General features: G+C 39.6%; 3 protein-coding genes across 3 annotated transcripts in view; 2 read left to right on the forward strand and 1 right to left on the reverse strand.

Annotated features, from left to right (window-relative positions):
- The window catches only part of LOC110041673 (cationic amino acid transporter 4-like), a 10,065-nt gene extending 9,901 nt beyond the window's left edge, over window positions 1-164 (forward strand). Inside the window, exon 6 of the mRNA XM_020746981.2 lies at window positions 1-164. This exon is cut by the window's left edge and continues 1,229 nt beyond it. The gene's annotated coding sequence lies outside the window, so the exon portion shown is untranslated.
- A 2,157-nt stretch (window positions 165-2,321) lies between these two features.
- On the reverse strand, window positions 2,322-3,375 carry LOC110041665 (beta-4C adrenergic receptor-like). Its single transcript, XM_020746971.2, has one exon. The coding sequence runs from the start codon at window positions 3,354-3,356 to the stop codon at window positions 2,418-2,420; it is 939 nt and encodes a 312-aa protein (XP_020602630.2). The 5' UTR covers window positions 3,357-3,375; the 3' UTR covers window positions 2,322-2,417.
- Window positions 3,376-9,989: 6,614 nt separating this feature from the next.
- On the forward strand, window positions 9,990-17,827 carry LOC110041664 (cationic amino acid transporter 2-like). Its single transcript, XM_089277070.1, has 4 exons — window positions 9,990-10,181; window positions 13,232-14,371; window positions 15,091-15,652; window positions 16,205-17,827. The coding sequence occupies exons 2-4, from the start codon at window positions 13,232-13,234 to the stop codon at window positions 16,348-16,350; spliced, it is 1,848 nt and encodes a 615-aa protein (XP_089133196.1). The 5' UTR covers window positions 9,990-10,181; the 3' UTR covers window positions 16,351-17,827.
- Window positions 17,828-20,581: the final 2,754 nt, after the last annotated feature.

A 20,581-nucleotide genomic window follows, 5' to 3' on the forward strand; every position in this document is an offset into this window, starting at 1 on the left:
TGACGTTCCCGTTCTCTTGCTAAATCAGCCTATAAGGTTACTTCACAATACGTCAATTATTTTTCCGGTCTCTCTATCAATATAAATCGCCCAGGTGGTCATGAACGAATGGCTCAAATATTACAAGTTAATATAACAATAAAGGTCAGTTCTCAAAGAAAAAATGCATTTCTCGTTTCCTGTGCATACGTTCTATTGCTCTGCTGAAACATAATGGCTACGATGGTTTGTTATTAGAATTTTATCGGACGAAACAAAAAAATAGTGCTCTTTGCTCTTTTTCTGATCGAAAAATACCATTCTTTTGGCGACCATTCATTACTTGTAGATTCACAAAAAATATCCCTTATAATGCAACCTTGCTTTGCCTTGTCCCTCAGTACCGCACCACACAAACGATAAGTGACACGATCCTTTTTCCAAGTCTTTGATTTAAACTTAGTCTGGGCTGCTTTTGGAATGTCCAAGTGAACCTTATCTCTTGGTAGTTTTGACAAATCCACCATATTTTTCCTTAGTCTACATTCTTTAGATAAAAAAGATCAACAATTCTTCATTCTTGGGTTCTGGTTGTTGTTTAAGCCTACTGTATGTCAAGTATCGGTGATGACACCCCCAGCAGTGTCTGACATAAGAACACGCAATATTTCAAAAACGTTTGGTTGATTACTTCCGTCAAAAACGGAATATGAAAGCGATTTTAAAAAGCCTTACGATTTTATGGGTCAAAATTCTATTTTTTGAATCATGATTAAGCAATGCTTGAAGTCCTTTTACGGCTTGCGCCATTCTCGACCCTAGACCCTCCGCTTTCTTGACATGGTGCGAAGAACTCTGGGGTCGAGAATAGGTTGGTGCTAAAGAAAAGCTCCGTGTTCTTCTGCGCACGCTCGTATCTCAAGGCGAAAAACTCAAACAGAGCGAAACAATTTTCTTTACTTTCGTAAATAATTCGTATAGCTGGCGACTGATTTGTGAAATGTCGGCACCCGTTGAAGTACTTTTACTAGTTCTACTCCTCTAAACTGGACTCTCCGTTCAATAGCCTTTTGGTTTGTTTCTAGGTAATTTGATGCCACAAACATCTTCTCGAGACCTTTATAAAACTAAAAATACATCTGCCTTGCCGTCTTCGAACGTTAAATATTTATGTATTCGTCCGGCTAAACTTGTCTAGTATAATATTTCCTGTTTCCATCTCTAGTCGGTTAATTTGTTACGATCATTTTCTCTCAATACTGGATGTGTATCCTCAATTTTATTCTTTATAATTAGTTTTCTGTCGATGTAGAGTCGTTCTTCTTTGGTTAGAATATTTTATGGTTAAAAACCGACAGGCTTTCTTAACTGAGGGTTACTTGCATTCGCTGTTTGACAAGTTTATTTAAGTTTTTTATGGAGCATTTCAAATAAAAAAAAATTTCGACAAGTTTAATAATCATGGTCATGCAGGCGACTTTCACCTCGAACCAATTTAAATTTCTTAAACCGTCGAGATCCTAAACATTCTCTCAAATTTATGTTAATTTTATGATCTCATATTGTAGTTTAATTTAAAAGAGGATCCTATACAGCGATAATAAAAAGGCAATTTTTTCTGCTTTATTATGAGTTAAAACTACTTCCAGTGAAATTCTGCCTGTCGATAATGTCTTCATTCAAATGAGGAAATTCATTTTACTGTGGCAGCTGCAGAGATGTTCACCTTTTTGTGATGAGAAATATCCAATCTCTTTGTAATGTTTCAAGAAATTTAAGTCACCTTTTTCTTTTTTGTTTCAACTCAAGGGCTGTAAAATGAAAATATCACCTTCCCTCTCAACCGGAATCTGATTTGCTGCGTAGAATGCAAAAACGCCATACTAGACAAAACTGAAAAGTTTATCGTGAAAATCAACATGCAATTTTTCTGTTACACACTAAATACGACTATAAGTTGAGAAGAATCGTTTTTCTCGAATCGCTAGAGCTCATCAAAAGTATTTCTTGATAAAAGCCCAGGAGAATCCTGTCTTTATTTCCGTATTGACTAGATCGACCTCTACCCACAATCGGCTTTCCTCTTGTATTTTGAACCTGTTTTAACGTAACTCTATCGTATTTAAATTATGCAGTTCATGTCCAACCGGAGAAGAATTGGACTTTATTGCATTTTATCACATCTTTATTCACAGTTTATACCAAAAAATCTTTAGTACAACTTTTTAATTTACGATAATGAAACTCTTACAGTTGTTATAATTACTCCTACAGAAACATGCAATGCCGCCAAAATACCAGTACACCAAACCGAATATCACTCTTAATTTTCATCTTTTAGAGAATCTTATCCGTTAACTATTGTTTCGAATGGTTTTTCCTTTTTCTCTTTGTTTGGTAAGCTAAGGGATGATACAGTTCCAAAAGACCTAACTCGATCAATAGCAACGTACTTGTCTGATTGTGTCCTTCACCGCTTGTCTCACTTCGTCTATCTTCCAGCAGTAAAGAATCGGGTTCAATGTCGAGTTTAAGAAAACTAAAGTGAATGTATAATTCCAAGCGAGAGAAACTGATAAAGATGGCTTAGCATGAATAAGCCAAGTTACCGATATTACAAATGGTAGATAGCAAGCGACTAACGTGAACTGCAGCCACAGTGCAGTGGACACTGCCTTTCTGTATCGCGACATGTTCAGCTGATTTGTTTGGTTCGGTTGCTGCACTTGGTCTTGAAGTTGATTTTGTCGATGGCGGAGGTTAATGAAAACCTTTGTATAACTGAAGGTCGAGGTTACTAGACACAGTGATACAAATATAATTTCGCACCATGACCTTACAAGGGAATTTAAAAAGGGCTTGATTGTTGACAAGACAGTAGACACAGCCCAAAAGCCAATAACGGTTCCGTAAGCTCGCCTCAAAGTTACAACCTGTCTGTATCTAAGACCCAACAAAAGGGCGAGAAGTCTGTCCACACTTATTGCAGTCAGTGTCAACAAAGACACTGCGCATAAAATAACGTTTGTTATAGAAAGTACGACTGCTACGTAGCGACAAATATTCCAGTGTTCATTCACAGCAGTCAGCAATAAAGCAGCATAGAGAGGCTGTGAAATAAGACCAACACAAAGATCAGTTGTTGCCAGGTTACGAAGCAAGAGTTTGGACGGCGGATGAAGTGGAGACTCCTTGCGAAGAGCAACTAGGACCAAAGCATTGCTAAAAAATGCCGTGATGGACAGAAAAGAGTTTAAAACTGATATCAATGTGAGCTGGCCATATATCCCAGTAGTTAAATCTGGTAAGCAGTGTATTTGTAAAGAAAAAATGTTCTGCTTTCCGAATTCGTCTCCGGAAAAGTTTGTTGTGGCCATTACTCTTGTGCAGCGTTGTTATCTGTAGCCCTGAGTTTAACTCTCAGCTTGAATGCCTTGATCAAAAATTCATGTTTCTTAATTTGTCAAACATGCATATGTCATCCATGACATGTTTATCACGCCTTATAGGGGACGAAATTAGATTCTTTTGCGTCTCACCTGCCTTTGTCAAATTGTTTAAATAAATGAACAATTCATTTGGTAAAACAATTTAAAAGCTAAAACTAGCCAAGCAGATGGTTCTACTTCTTAAGACTGACTTTTTCAACACAGTAGCAGTATTGCCCCTTTTTTGTTTCAAAATAAATATCGAAAGAAGGACAATTATACAGATTTATAGGCCACTTTTTGGGATCGAAGATTATATTCTCAATTTCAGAAACCATTTCTCAGGAAATTCTAGAAACTTCCTGTTATCGTTATGAGTAATTTATTCCTCCACAAAAAGTAAACTGTTATGTTTTGAAAGACGAATTTGAAGTGAGCAAATAAAAATGACGACTGATATCTCGAACAGTTTGAAGATGGATTTGAATTCTACGATATGATGTCTTAACTTGAAGTAGATAAAAGTATATGTGAAGCGTGAATCCCCCAACCTCCCTCCCCCCCCCCCCCCCCTCTCTCCCTGAATGGGAGAAAAAAGTGGAAACGAAAAACTTTGCTCATGTTCAAAACAGACCTCACAAGGCTATTGTTAACCCCAGTATTTTCGACAAAAAAAAATTGGCAGATAACTTCATAAATTGCAACAAAGCTCCTCTGCAGGACAAGGAGAATATCTATCTTATTTATTAACTTGTTTTAGCCTCTTAAGGGAGTCTTTCTATTAAAGTAACCATTCATTTTATTTTCCGCCGCTTCCAAAGCAGTGAGTATAATCGGCTTTTAATGTTCAAGTTGAAGCCAATAAAGTTTCCCAGCTTTAGTGTTTCCTCGTTCATAATTGACTGACAACTTTCATTTCCTTTCATAGTTCAAGCTGAAAAACAGTTCTTCGCTTAATTTACTCTGAAATTCATTATTTGCTTTCCATATGCCCAAAATTAGTAATAATTGATTAACTACTGCACAGAAAACGTGCGACTAAACATCTGCTTGAATATACTCTGGCAGACAGTCATAAATGGCCAATTTCCTCAATCCAAGATGATGAATAAAACTACCATGATTCCCTGAAGGTGCATCTCATAGAGGGAACCCACCATTCTAAAAAAAGCTGCTTCCTGTGGCTTGCTGTTATCTTCGCTTAAATTTGTGGGTGCGTGCGTAATTAGGTAAGTTTTAGATTTGCAACATTGCAAGTATTCTTTGAATTATCAAATTACTCCTTAACAGCAAAAAGTGCAAATACCGAACGAAAAGCTCAGGCCCCGTCCACGCGTATCTGCATATTTTTGAATCCGCTACTTTTTCTTTGCGGATTCAAAAATTTTCCCGTCCACACGTAGCGTATTCAAATCGAATTCGCCTGTCCACACGCATCCGATGGTACCCGGATTCACTCTAGAGAAACTAGGCCTATACGTTGTGCCGCTATATTGGTTTATTGTTCGGTAAGAGTCTGGACACGATTTTGCTACGTCATCGGATTCGAAAATATCCGTATTCACCGTCCACACGTCATTGGATTCGTTGGGGATTTATTTTTTTCCACTCTGGAGAGCGGATTCAAAAATTTTCGGATTCTCTGCTTGAATTCGCCGGATGCGTGTGGACGGAAGCCGTATCCGGAAAGAAAAAGTTGCGGATTCAAAAATATCCGGATACGTGTGCACGTAGCCTGCAGTGCAGGCGTCTTATTGGGGCGAGTTAGCGTTACAACCTTGCGACCGCTCGCTCGAAAAAATCTCGCCTGCTCTGCAGGCTAGTGTGCACGGGGCCTCCGACTTATCCCATCTGCGCACGCGTTACGCGTTTTTTTTTTTCTTTTCTTTTCTTTTTTAAGATGTTTAGTCATTGCTACGACGACAGCATCAACTTGAACTAATACTACTAATTAAAGAAATAAGCTATAGTTTAGTCGTTCGTGTTTCAAGCCTCTTGAACAAGACTTCATAAAAAGCCGTCATGCAACGTTTATTTAATTGAAATTCGTTTCATGAATTGATAATTATATAACCTCATGAATTTGTGAATTTTAGTTAAAACAGCGGCTCAGGTGGGTAAACTTTGTCATTACGGTTGCCTACTGAAAAAAAAAAAAAACTTAACTGAGAAACATAATTAAATCAATAGATAGACAATATTAATTTTCGAGATCTTTGGCAACAAGGCTCAGACATCAACAGTTGATAGATCTACTGTTGACGACATTTTCAAGCAAATTGTGGCGGTTAGTTAATGGTATTATCGTCCTTCTTAGAGAAAAATGCAAGCACTGTTAGACCTGCCCAGAAGTCGGGCTGCGAAAGAGAAAGCATAGCTCAGAACGAGAGAAATGTGCGCGACGCTCAAACCTCCAAGGTGCGTGCAGAAGATGAACGAAAACTCCGGCTTTGCCGGGCTTCTACATCAAATATCCCCTCTCTAGTATTAGGCTTTTACTTAGCCTTAAACTATAGAAAGTGGAATTTAAGAGAATAATTTGCGTCATCATTCATGCTTGACCATTATTTGCAAGATCTGAACTGAGCTGAATGAGAAATAATTGGGGCTCGATCCTTGCAGGCTAAAATTTCGGCGAGAAAACTGAGAGATACTCCATCTAGCTTCTAGGTAAGCTGAAGAACACGCCCACGCTACGGTCGACTGAAACGGTGAGGGAGGGAAGGATAACGTTGGAATGGGTGATGGAGTGCTCGCTTGGTTGAGAGGATAACAGAATCTTTACAACATTTCTGTTATCAAACGGACGTTTTTGAAAGGTGAATAGAGATCCAGGTGAATAGATAGTCGCTAACATCGGCAACACCGCACTCAATCAGACCTACGTTTTTGAAATCTTCAGTCAATCCCGGGTAAATGTGTAAAGCAGCCTTCCTGAGCAGGTTTAGACAATGAGGTATCAGCAGTTGAAAGTACGATGATGTGTATCTGAAATACCAAGAAGAGCCTCTTAAACAATGGTCGCGTTTATACTAGAGACGGATCATCAGACTAACTTGGGTAAAGAACGAGGCCCTGTTAGGGGGGGGGGGGGTATCCATGTCCCCTGTCTGAAATTCGCCACCAGCCATGTCGGCATTTCGCAAGATTCCTATGTCGCCTGTCGGAATTTCGTCTCAGAGGAGTTGTGTCGGGAAATTTGACCTTGTTCGATTAAAACGAAGCTACACGTATAACACATCGTAATACCTTTGTTTATTTTAAAAAAAAAACCGACACAGTGCTCTCAAGTCTCACGCATTGAGCATGAGGCTCACGCAAACGAATTCAATCTTGCGCTCTCACGCTGAAACTATTATTTCTCACGCATTGAAGATTCCTTGCTGTTTTAATCAAGTACGTATAAAATTATAATTAAGTATCTCTTTGGATATGATTTACTCCTTGTATGCTTTGCACTTGCTTCGAAAACTTTTCAGAAGTACGAATTCTTCTGCAGAGCCAGCATTTCTCTGGTCAGTGGGTTTAATGATTACTTTATGGTTATTTTTAAAGCATCACATTTCGACTCAGAATGAAGGAAAAGACTTCTTAGCCACATGTACTTCAATTTTTCAAAATTTTCTAAGGGCCTAGGGGCATGCTGGAGGGGGCGGGGGGTGGCATATATGGGGCATGCGTTCGAGCGCTGAAGTTGCCAACCTCCTAGGGGATGTGGGGGCATGCTCCCCCGGAGAATTTTGAAATTTTGACGCTTGGAATTGCTATTTTCAGCCTTTTTCCAGTAAGTATTTGGACCTAAAGTACAATCGAACCTATGACTATTTTTACCATGTTTATGTTTAACAACAGTTCTTTAACTCAAAATCTCAACGGCCTCAATCCGATAATCTCTCCTATCTATAATCTTCCTTTGGAATTGGCTTAACCCTTACCTTCTACTGAGAAGACCTTGGCAGCTTTCCCCTGTCTCTCTTTTCCTAGTTGATAATACAGCTTCATATTCTTTTACTGGTGGCCCACTAATAAAAATATGAAGCCGACTTTCGAAGATCTCTTTCCTTTTTCCTTAAGCGTGTTTTTAGGCGTTTTAGGACACTGCTCACTCAGCTGAGAGTGAGACAAAATACTCAGCACTGACGGACTCGATTTATTCGACGTGGACGTTTTAGCATATATACGAAAGCCTGGTTCATGACCCGTCGACATCGCGCGTGAGAGGGGAAAACACATTTAAAACTCTGGAAATGCATCTTCTCTTCGACTCAGACGTTTAAAACAATCACCGCATTCTCAGTTCCGAAAATCGTTGTCGGTCTATCTTACCATCGGTGTCGCTTTCCCTATTTCGCTGGGGTAGTCTGTCGTTCGTCGCCAATTCATAGCACTCATGTTGCCGTTTCAAGGCCATGTCGCTTGTCGGAATTTACCCCTAACAGGGCCTCAAGAACGGGAGTTCGTCCGATAATTCATTCAATTCATACGGGAAAACAGACGGATCATCTAGTCAGACGAACTTATCAACCCGGGGGCAATCCCATTTAAAAAGGACGGGGGTGCTCATCCTACCTTTTAGGGGTTAAAAGTGATTTTGGTATCTCTTAGGGTGTGCAGCCTCAAAAGGTCCACAGCTGGAGCTTCCGCGAGAGCTTTCGTACCTTTTAGGGTGTGATAGAGATCTATGACAATGCTTTCATAATTTTTACGAGTAGAGGGTATTCGAAGCAATCTTCGTTATTGCTATTTAAAATTATGAAAGTGTCAGTAAATCTGTTGTTTCAAAATTGGCACCTATTAGCGGCGAAAAAACGTTTAGCCACGCCCACAAAACAGGATCGTGGTACCTCTTAGGGTTTGTTTCCAAAATTTCCAACGAGCACCCCCGTCCCTTTCATATAGAGGTCCCCCCTCCAGGGATTATCAATATAGGTCGTCTTCACAGACCAACTATACCGCGGGTAATTCGTCTGGAGGGAAGGTCCGTCTGTTCCACAGAAAAGCTATCAAACGATTTACCGTTCTTTGCAAATTTCGTCCCACGCAGATGAATGAATTCGGCAATTGAAAAGACCGATTTATTTCCCTCCAGTAAAGTCAACAAGCCCCTCTACATAAGGTCATACATGCCAACTTGTTTATTTAATAAACTGCTCCCGCATAGGGCAGCCTCCTATTTTTGTCTTGATATCTCAACTTCAGGTTATCCGTTTGTTAACAGTTCCCAGGCCCCACTGCGTAGAAAGTCTGCGATTGGTAAATTTGTGATCTGCGACCTCGTAGTTTGACCGTTCGTTGAGTAGATTCGTCGATGCGAAGAGAAGCGTTCGAAGGGAGTATATTCGTTGATTCAAAGGGAAGCGTTCGAAGAGTCGAGATTGATTATTTTGAAGTCGTTTCTCTCCTAAAACAGCGACGAAAACACGCCATTTCGTTCGTGACGAATTTTTAATGTTCAGGCGTTCCAACCTACTTTAGGCGAACAGCCTGAAAACTAGTGTTTCATCTTCCGATGTAACGAAGAACGCAACAACGAATTCTACGGAAAACCTGTGTTATAATTCTATTAAAAAGCTTAATCTGTGGGCAAGACTTTGAAGTGCTTTTCGTTTCACAGTTGTTCGTTACATTTGAAAGACTTTACTATCAATTTTGTGAACTGGCAAAATTCACACACAATCCAGTGTGTTTCCCGCATAATCGACGCATTTTTTCCCCGAAAATTTCCACATTAATTTTTGAAATTTTTTTTCGCACCCTGTCAGATGGCATGTATTTTCCTCTTGCACTGTCTTGCTTATTCCTCTTGGTGGCATCTGAACCAACTTTGGACCCCCCGGTGGAGGTGCAGTGGCCTCATAGTTAGTGCGCTCGTATCCATGTGATATCTTCATGTCTTTACGCCCACTTTCTTTCTACATGCGGCAGCACTTCACTTCCAATATGGAACCCCTAGACAGTAATGTTATTTTTATGATGTCATGTCTTGCAGCACTGACATGCATCTTTTAACATGTTATTCACTGTATTATAATTTCAAATTATAGAAGCCGTTGGATTTCGGCTCACCTGTAGGAGGTTCTTTGTACATTACTAGCTTTCTCTCCACTTTGCTTTTCAATTCTACTTCAATTGCCTGAAGGATTCTATACAGTCTCAGTTTTCACGCTTGATCAGACTGTGAATATTTTCGGAGTAAAATATGTTCCAAATTGTTTGACATCGTGGTGGGTATACAAGCATTAAACTGCTTTTCATGCCTGAAACGCCACACTGCCCCATGTCGCAAGTTTGTCGGGCCATCATCTCAAAAAAAGGAGGGAGAAATTGAATTGGATATTCATATCTATCTTGTAAGCCGCAGATTTCGCTCGGCAATTATTTTCAAAACTTTCTGCAAACTTCTGAAAGACTCTGCAAGACTCAAACACTGAACTCTTACTATTTAAATACAATTTTGTAATTGGAAAAGGCAAACTTTGATCTTATGCGGAGGCGGGGGGAGTTAATTCAAATTCAAATGAAACTTGGCAACAACTCTTGTCAAAGAAAAATCTAGCTGACAGCCCAAAATATATTAGCATAATGATTGTTCATTTGCGCCAAAGTTGTTTCCATCGCCTTTGTGCAAGCACAGAAGGAAAGAAGCATTGATACACTCCGCCACTGAAAAATCTCACTCGCATATTTGGCAAAAGTACCTTGGAAAAGGAACTTGTGAATGAAAGGAACTGGAAATTTGGACTCTACTGCATCGAAGTTGGATGCTTTGAGGCGGTACGCACTTTGATTTTAAATGTATTTTTGTCACAGTGTAGCTAAGGTTGGCGGCGTACATATATGATGGGAGGAATATTACTCACTGCTCTTGTTCGAGATATAGCCGGTTGATCCTGAGAAAGACACTATTAATTAAAAAACTAATTTATAGTTTAGTCATTCGTGTTTCAAACTTCTTGAACAAGACTTCATAAAAAGTCGTCATGCAACGTTTACTAAATTGAAATTCATTTCATGAATTAATTATAACCTCATGAATTTGTGAATTTTAGTTAAAACAGCGGCTCAGGTGAGCAAACTTTGTCGTCAAGCACTTCACAGTTGCCTACTGAAAAACAAACTCTCTTTCAAAAGGGTCCCTTTAAGAATGTATTTCGCTGAAGGTTCAGCCATTGAGTAGAAAAAGCCCGTAATCAGTGATTTTGTGATAAATGGCTGTGGATCTTGATGTCGCATGACTTTTAATAACCCTGACTTTTTGAGGATGTGATTATTTCGCCAGCACTATTTGCTAGCTCCTGGTAACTTGAGCAACTCAGGGCTAGGAATAACATTTAATATCTTAAACTGTCCAGTTCCATGATTGTCTCAGAATTGTTTCAACGTAGCGTGAACTGACAATATGGAAATTTAGGTAGGAGGGGGCGCAGCGGACTTGAAATCCGGAGGTCGCGGCATAAGTCTCACTCTGACCACTAAACTGGAGTTCATTGTAATTCAACTCCTCGGTCATGCTTGTAAAAGGCCAACTGGTCTGCCTCCCGCCGGTTGGGATTTTTAGGCCTGTTATGGCCTAGGTGAAGTTAAGCGCATTGACCACTATAAACACTATAAACAACAACATTTGAACGTTTTTTTGTTTTTTTTTTGAAAACAACTCAGTGGCTATCAAAGATCTGCATGTATATGTAGGAAACCTCATTTCTTGTTTATCATTTGGTGAGTTTTGAGTGGAAAGCTAGCCGAGGATCCACTCAGTCCAGTTCCTTCCGGTCCACTGGAAAGAAGACGACACATAACATAGCGCGCGCGCTAGCCCTACCTAATTTCTATTGAGCCATCATGGTCTCTTTATAACATAGCGCGCGCTAGTCCTACCTGATTTCTATTGAGCCATCATGAACGAATATCGCCTCGAGCAACTCTTACGCTTCTTTCGCTCTCTCCAAACTTCCCGCGTGCATCCATAACTCGATATACGCACTCTAAGCATGAACCAATTCTTAAATAAACGCACAGCCGTGCGTATATAACATGACGTGTGCAGTTTTAATTTAGCTGCAAAATTTCCTTCGAGTTTAGTGCAAGTTCCTTTAATTTGTTTATGTTTCGGCAATGTGAAGATTATTATGAACAACCAAAACCTTGCTCCGAGGTTTTGACTTCTGCCAAGCTAAGATGTTTACTTAAACTTGAGTATTTTTACTTTGTTTGTCTACATTTTCATTATAATTAATTCAAAGAAGCGAATTTTTTCATTGACAGTTTTAGAAACCAGATTAAGGGCTTTCGTTAAAGGGGCTCGGTCACGGTGTTTTGTCTTTTTTTTCTTTTTGGCCACGTACAAAATCTCCTTTAAATGGACGGAAATCTGAAAAAATAGTTTACTAAGATAGAAAAACATCGCAGAGATAATAATAAATCATAAAGGAACAAGGATGGTAAAGGATGGCGAAGATTGACACGGATTGCAAACGACGAATTTGAAAAATTTAGGTTAAACTTTTCAAAATGTGCAAACCGCGACTGAGCTCCTTTAAACTGTTGCTCAACTGATTGTTAGGATCCTAATGACCTTTGCTTTCCTTCACTGTGCATTGCGAGAACTTTGTAGTCAATCACAAATAAGACATGATTTGGCGCTCAATATGTTGTCGCCATGTTATAATAGAATTGGTTCATGCTTTTAGCTGTGCGTATATCGAGTGATGGATGCACTGTAGAAGTTTAGAGAACACTCAATAAACTAGCACTCAAGAACTCTTACGCTTCTTTCGTGCTCTCCAAACTTCCCGCGTGCATCCGTAACTCGATATACGCACCCTAAGCATGAACCAATTCTTCAATGTACCCTCATTTCATTGTTCAGAACAGGAGCTAACTTGCATTTTAGTGATATGGTTTATCCCCCGAGGGGAGTAGGCTACACCCTTATATGGGCTATATAGGTATGTGCTCCCCGAAGGGTATTGTTTTTGAGCGGTTGTTATAGAGTTTTACCATTTTGGTCTGAAATAGGGTATGTTTTTTCACTCTGTTTTTTGGTAATGGGTCTTTTGTTCAAAAGGAACTATTTTTTTCCGCATCAGCATTGGCAAATTTGTAGCCCTTCTCAAACGTTTACGTAAATAAAAACCATTTAGGGCTACCTGCAGTAATATTTAGTGCTGTGTACTAATTTTACACCCACTTCTGTTTTTATTATTATTATTATTATTATTTTTTCATTTTTTTTTTTTTTTGCTTGCTTCAATTTTCGCTTCTGATCGACCACCAATCGAAGTGCCTGTAAAAAATGTGGGTTTTTTTTCTTTCTCAATTTTAAAAGCTGGGTAGCACAGGTTTAAACCAAATCGCTTTTTTTTCCCGAGAAAACGAGAACCCCAACTTGTGATCGTCGCTTGACGATATCTTGTAAATCCCGATAAGCTGGGAGGTATTGAATTGTGCTGCAGCGAGCTTATCGTTTTGTTGTTGTTGTTGTGTACACGTTCTCTGCGAAGGCATTTTAAAAGACAAGTCCTCCACAGGAATGGACAATTTCTCCACACAGCCAAAATCTCGCAACTCCAGTGTAAAACTTTCTGCTCCCGTTCATTCGACCTCTTCTACCCAAACAGTAGCTTACGTCTAACTTTTAGCCTCTGTAGGTCTAGTAAACGCTACAGATATCGACGTCACGGTTCGAATGCACGGGTTTTAATCATGATGCACGGAGAAACGTGAAACCCAAACGCAAAGAAAATTCTAGTCGCTACAGCTTCCCTAAATCCTGCAACCATATTTGCTGTGATTTTACTGACATACAATCTAAATATCTTTGACAGATGTTCTTTAAGAGATTGCTTGACAATTTGATTCGCAAGAAACCTCAAGAGGAATGGATACCAGATATTTCCCTTAAAAGATGTTTGTCAGCTATAGACCTCATCTCCCTCGGGGTAGGAACAACCGTTGGTACTGGTTTGTACGTCATCATTGGTAATCTAGCGCGTAACGTTTCGGGTCCATCAGTCGTTCTCTCACTCCTCCTAGCGTCCAACGCCGCGTTCTTGTGCGGGCTTTCATTCGCCGAGTACGGAAGCCGTTTTCCCGATGGTGGATCTTCATACATGTATACCTACGCCACGCTGGGTGAAATTTCAGCTTTTGTTGTTGGTTGGAATATTGCTTTAGAGTTCTTACTCGCCGGTGCAAGTCTGGCCCGAACGTGCAGTGAACTTATAAATTACGCATCTAATGGAACATTGTACGCCTTCTTTTCAAAATACCTTTCAAAGGACTGGAGCATTCCTGGAAAAGTACACTTCCCTGATCTTCTCGCCGCCGCGTTTGTACTTGCAGTAATGACAATTCTGTGTTTAGGAGTTCGCAGCTCGGCGAATTTCCACAATGCAGTAACAGTAGTAAACTTGGCAGTTATAGTCTTCATGATTTTTGTCGGGTTTTTCTTCGCACACTTTGATTATTGGGAATTTAATTTTGCTTCTTATGGATTCTCCGGTGTATTACCAGGTGCAGCGCAAGCTTTCTTCGCTTTTTCTGGATTTGATGTCGTCGCTGAAGCCGCTGAGGAAGTAATACATCCCGAAAAGAATATCCCCAAGTCGTTTTTGATCACTATAATAGTGAGTACCTTGTGCTATATGGGTGTGGCCATAATACTAACTCTTATGGTACCCTCTCATAGCCTGGATAAGTACGCACCATTAGTGAAAGCATTCGGACAAGCAGCATTTCCTGGTGCTCAATACATCATATTAATTGGTGGCATCTGTGCCACTATTAGTGCGTTATTCTGTTCTGTTTATTCCACTTCGAGAGTTGTTTACTCTATGTCTGTTGACGGGCTTCTCTTTAAGTGGTTTTCCAAAGTGCATACCAAAACGCAAGTACCTCACAGGGCGACAGTGGCTTCTGGGATTGTCACGGCTTTGTTAGCACTTCTATTTGACGTCAACGAACTGGTAAGATAAGAGTCTTCACTTGATATCAACTCATATCAGTTTGATATCATTTTAATCTCAAATGATATTTTAAAATTGTGTTAAGGAGCTTCCGAACGGATTCCGCAACTTGAAAAGTTTAGCCTAAATTTTTCAAGCTCGTCGTTTGGAATCCGTGTTAAAATCTTCTCCATCCTTAACCACCCTTGTTTCTTTATGGTTTATTATTATATCTTTGGTGTTTTTCGATCTTAGTAAGCTGCTATTTGTAGGTTCATTCAATTAAAAGGTAATTTTGTACGCGGCCAAAATAGCTCCTATAAGGTTTTGGGCCAGACAATGGTCTCTGAATTGGTCACAACCAGTTGGTTAAGAATACATTTATTTTTAAACCAGTTCAAGTCATCAAGTTATTCCGCCAGTAAAGATTATGTAGTAAACCTCGTTGGTTAAATTGGTCAAGCTTAGTCGTGGGCAGTCCTCTTTTCAACACAACATTGAAGAGATTTTAGTGGAGAATTATTGCAGAAACGTTCTTACAGCACTAAGGCATTAGCAAAGCACTGAACTTAAATTTGTTCGACGAAATGTGTAGAGAATCTGGAATCTTTGAACACAAAAGATCAAATAACGATGATGAAATGCTACATTACCTTATCTCTTTACGAAACTTTTACTACTTTTACTACTTCTTTGACATTTTTTTTTGTCTTTTTTTCTCTTCGGGTTTGTGCCATCAGGTGGAACTTCAAGCCATTGGAACGTTGTTGGCTTACACAAAGGTTACCATTTCTGTTCTTGTGAGTCGCTTCCAGCCTGGAGTACAAAGCGTTCCTGGAAATGAAAGCAGGAGAGCAAACATAACTAATTTTCTGCAGAAAATGCTCTCCAACCTTAACGACAAACCAAACGATAAGTCACGTATCACATACCAATTAGTGGAAGACGAGGATTCCTCCAAGCAACCTGTACCAAAAGTTACTGAAAAAACAGCAAGTCGTGCAGAACTAGGCGTGTTCTTCCTGGTAATTTCCCTTGCTGCACTGGCTATAGCCTCAATCCTTTTATTAGAAGATCTCTACAAAGGAAATTGGTGGGCGATTTTCCTGATTACTTTGTTCTCCGGAGCAACTGCTGTGTCACTTTTTGTCATCCATCTTCAGCCCAGAAACTCCGCCACGTTTCCATTCATGGTCCCTGGTGTTCCCTACATCCCGGCATTAACCATTTTCATTAATGCAGTGTTGATGGTGAATCTCAAAAGAAAGACTTATCTGCGCTTTGGTGTGTGGATGATATTAGGTAAGCGTTAATTTTTGTTAAAATTTTTCGTTCGTTGTAGGGGAGTGGAATAGGCGGATTCGGCTAATATTTTCTACATCCGTACCCTCCACCCTTCTCCCCCAATTCAGACCACCTAATGATGTATTTGGTCGAGCGGGAAATGGGATTTCCAATGAGGCGAGAACATGAAGAAATTAGCAAAATTTGTTGCAGCATTCCATAATATTTTGCAACAGAAAAAGTACCGAATTATGGGAGTAACCGGGAAGGTAGGGAGAGTGGAACCTGTACGTTTTACACATTTGTACATTTCTTAGCCGGCTTCATATGACAGAGTAAATCAGTGTGAACTAAAATAGCGTTCGAGTGCTCTACTCGGTCCAGGTACTTTTACTTATTATCCAATGATCCAGTAATTAATAACAGCTAATATCTAATAGGCGTTGTTCTAGATTGCGCCGTAATCATCAACGTAACAATCTTGAGCTTGCAGTTTGATTGTCAAATAGAAACAGAAGAGTGTGTCACAAATACTTTTAAACACTTTTTCTTCCTTTGTTTTTTACTCAGGTTTTGTTATCTACTTATGCTATGGATATAAACACAGTACAGAAGCAGTTAAACCAGACAATCAAAAAGACGAAGATACAGCAGTGTTGCAGGAGACTCCAGAGATCGAACACAAAATTACTCATCCTCAACTTAAGTTAAGTTAGTGGGGTATGAAGAATTGATAAATTCGCTGGTTTTTGGTTTTCGTGTTGGAGATGAATTTAAAAATTTAGAGTCACCGAAAGTTGAGTTATTTAAAGATTTCGAATGATGGGGGATAACCCCGGAGCCCCGGGGGAATAACACGACGTTTTGTGTTCACCTATTTACATGCCACGTTCGAGATATCGATATTCTAACATGGTTCCGAGGCTTTTGGGTCAAAATTGTAAATTTTTTTCAGTTTCTTTTGTCTCTCAATTGCCAAAAGAGACTTAGATACAGAAAACACCACCAAATATAGAAGTTTCTCCGAAAAGCTTCGGAGCCATGTTAGAATATTGATATATCGAGCGTGGCCTATTTATCAATGTGCGTTTTAATACGGGGAACGATTATGGAGAGACTGATCAGCCGGTTAAACAGAAGTATACACCAGCATGCGCAAAGCGAATTATAACAGGCGGAAGGGAATAGCGATACAAAACAAAGCAAACCAGCTAAAGAATAGTTTGGAGAGACTACAGTTCGTGAAATAAGTCAAGTATAACGTAAACAGCTCGAATTCAGTTTACTTTGAGACATTACCAAGGATAAGTCACGTGAGCGAACTTTGTGATAGACTGCGAACAGCTAGGTTTCCGGCAAGGTCGTAAAAAAGAATTCTGCGAACGAAGCGAGCGGGATGGGCAGGGAAGCCTGAAGACATTCTGTTGATGCCTCCGTTCCATGAAAACAGAATCTGGTATGATAATGTGATTGGTTAAATCGCTGATTGTTGACGGCTTTGAGATAAATATTTGACAGATCTTACGGCATGTAAATTTGCATAATTTTTGACAAAACCAAGAAAGATGGCGTCCCATACCGCCCGTCCCGTCCCGAATTATAGCGCCCGTCCCGCTGGCTTCTTTCGCCATATTTTTTTTAACTTTGTGAGTGGTGATGTTTTCGAAAACGGAAGGAAGGAAGAAGACTGGATGGCACAACACCCTAGAAATTTTCAGTTACAACTGTCACATTTCATTGTATTTGCAAACCAAACGCACAAGATGCTTTTATGTCAATATCCACTTCTTGGAAGTCCATAAAGGACGACAGCTTGAACTTGAGCCAATGCAATGAGCGCGGCGGGCGCATAGGGGGAAATACAAAAAGTCGATGATTTCTACCGTTGTAGAGGCAATGACATCACGTTCAAACTAACATAAGAGTTCAAATGGTCAGGAACGATTTGTTCAGTTCGATCTTTTCTGTTGATTTCCAACGAATAAATAATGACTTTCACATTAAAAGGTACGGCTATTTGTATAGTTAAGATAACTTAGACACCAATTAGTCGTATCATTAACTGCCAGTCAACCTAGATAAGAAAATATTAACTGAAATACGAAAGTATTAACTGAAACAATGCTTCAATACCATATACTCAAGTGTTAGATGGAGGTGAAGTGTGAATAAACTGCAATCTCGCAGGCAGTATTACTAGTCTTTTACCGGCTGGAGCTAGTATTCACGCATTCTAACAGCTCTGGAAATATCCACTTATCATTCAAGGAGCAGTTGACTCTTCACACACACTCTCTGTCCCTATCGAAAAAAGTTCTGCTCCGTTTAAACTTCCCTAAACGATCCGTATTGAGTTGCAAACATTACTATTCTTAACTGACAAGTATATATCATGTATAAAACATCTGCAAAGGTAACAGAAGGTGACGATAGTTTTCAAACATAAAACCACCCATGATGATCTCGCGTGCGATATAAACATTATTGAGCGAACTCGATTTCAGTATTTTTTTACCTCCGAAGTCTGCATTAAACAATGCAGATGAACATGTTTCTAGGAAGGAGTGACTTTCCTAAAGATAATAACATGACTCGTGGGCAATTTGGAACAAATCATGAAGACGAGTAAAACAGACGATTTCGAGGCCTTTGCTTTAGTCATTTTACATCAATTGTTTGCTGGTCTTCCAAATATCTTCGAAAATTTCCGAAGGTATTCGCAAACCTCCCGATATATATAATTTATACCTTTTAGATTTTGTAATTGTAAATTCTATGCCTGTAATTCTTTATTGACTTTTTTTGATGCTTTTTATACTGGTCACCGATTAATACTAGTCAATCTATATCTTGATCGACTGACCGGTCTTTACCTGGATAAATAAAGTTATTATTATTATTATTATTATTATTATTATTATTATTATTATTATTATGATTATGATTATTACTACTAAAGATTCGCACAGCTATTGATGATATTGAAGCTGGTTTCGTCATTGGCTCCGGGCAACAACAAATTGCCTAGGGAAGCCAAGAAACACCCCTTGTTTGCTTTTTCTCTTCTTTCTACATCTCTAGCACCTTTCTAAGAATTCTTGCCGACCCCAACAATGCACATCTCTGGATCAGTCCAACAGGAATGCCCACCTCAATGGCTCTCAGATTGTCCTTCAATCTCAGTGGTATTGATCCCAATGCTCCCACTACCACTGGAATAACCTTTGTCCTCACACCCCACATTTTTCGAACTTCTCTTACTACATCTTGATACTTATTATTATTATTATTATTATTATTATTATTATTATAATGTTGGCCAATCTTCGGATGATCTTCAGAATTCTTTGAAAATGTCGGAAATGTTCGGGTGATATTTGGAAACCTTTCGAAGTGTTCGGGTGATTAGCAGAATGTTCGGAAATCGTTCAGTTGTCTCCGGCTATCTTCGGAAGCCGCTCTGGAATTTTGACAACGTTCGAAATACCTCGGATGGACTTCGGTAGTCATCGTGTGCCTTCGCACTAACTTCGGAAATCCTTGTAATTTGCACTGGTGTTATACTTTTCGCTCTGGTGTTACACTTTAAGCCCTGCATTTCAAGTATTTTTTTCACATAACCATAGTTCTTTATCTCAACCAAGCAACCCTCACTTTAAAAAAAAATCATTACACCTCACAAACACTTGGCTTGTATAGATCTGAGATCTGCAATCCCGCCGTGATGTGTTTATTTGGCTGCGTCTGATCGTCGGACTGAATGTAGTTGGTTCCAACTTCAAATATTGTTGCCCTAATATTTCGGTGTTTTGTCTCCAGAAGACCAAATAATTTACCATTACAGAAATGAAGAAGAGATTTGACCACCTAAAATATCCAACTCCCAAACAGACTTCGTCTCTTCGTTGTTCATTCGTAGTAAAGCGATTCCGTCAATGTTTTCCTCCTTCATCTCTGCAGCAAGAACTCGTTGGAAAATTGCAAACCTGTTCTCAAGGAGCAAAAGTAATGAGTACATTGCATAGGCAAGCTTCACTAGGAATTTTTTCTTTCCATTGCCAAAGGCTTTAGAGGGCGCATATTCATATCAGTCAGGTTTTTTTGTCCGGCAGCAAAGAAGCGACGAAAACCACAAGCAATCCTAAACAAGGTTTTTGGTGGGTAACGGTCTTTACCAAGTAAACATGTTTTTGACAATTCAAGGAGAGGGCATCCATCTGCAATAGGCGAGTTAGTACCGCACCCTCTGAATATCCTCCATGTTTCTTCTTCTTTCGGCGAGGATTTCGCTTCTCAGAGACTCGACTATACTCCATGACTTACCCAAATACCAGAAACAGCGTCCTCCTGAACTATTCTATTATTCCGCTGGTGAAACTTGGCAAAAGCACGAAGAATTTAACAAGCCGCGAACCAAAACAATACAGCTGTCTAAGTACCAAAGCCCTTTTAAGATTCCCAAGATCCTATCTTAAGCTTTTGTTCGCTGTTTTAATTACGCTCTGATGAGAAGCTCTTTCATTGTTCGTGATTCATCGGGATTTCCAAACGCTGGAGACGATGATAGCACACAGTCTATGGCCACGTTCCTCTATGTGTTTGGAAATTCGATGAATCTCCCTTGCGTTTTTTTTTTCCTTAATCGTTAAAACAATGTTGAACCTGTATCCAGAAGATTTTTGTTGGTGATCTTCAGGAATAGACCGTGTTGACGGTCAATATTAAGGGAAGCAGTCTCGAAGTGAACCAAGGTCAACAATGCCTTCAAAAGGCTAATTTTATTGTGCCGTTTGCGAGATCTTTAGAAATCTGTAGGCGAACCTCGGAAATCTTTCAGGAGATTCTCAAGGTTTCCGAATGAATCCCAGCATTGTTAAACAATCCTCAGCCAGATCGACGATGTTGTTTACAAAATCACAATCCATAATACCGTTAGTGTAATTGACG

Source organism: Orbicella faveolata, unplaced genomic scaffold, assembly GCF_042242905.1.
Source record: "Orbicella faveolata isolate gen_17 unplaced genomic scaffold, um_ofav_v1 contig_12, whole genome shotgun sequence".
Classification (NCBI taxonomy): Eukaryota; Metazoa; Cnidaria; class Anthozoa; order Scleractinia; family Merulinidae; genus Orbicella; species Orbicella faveolata.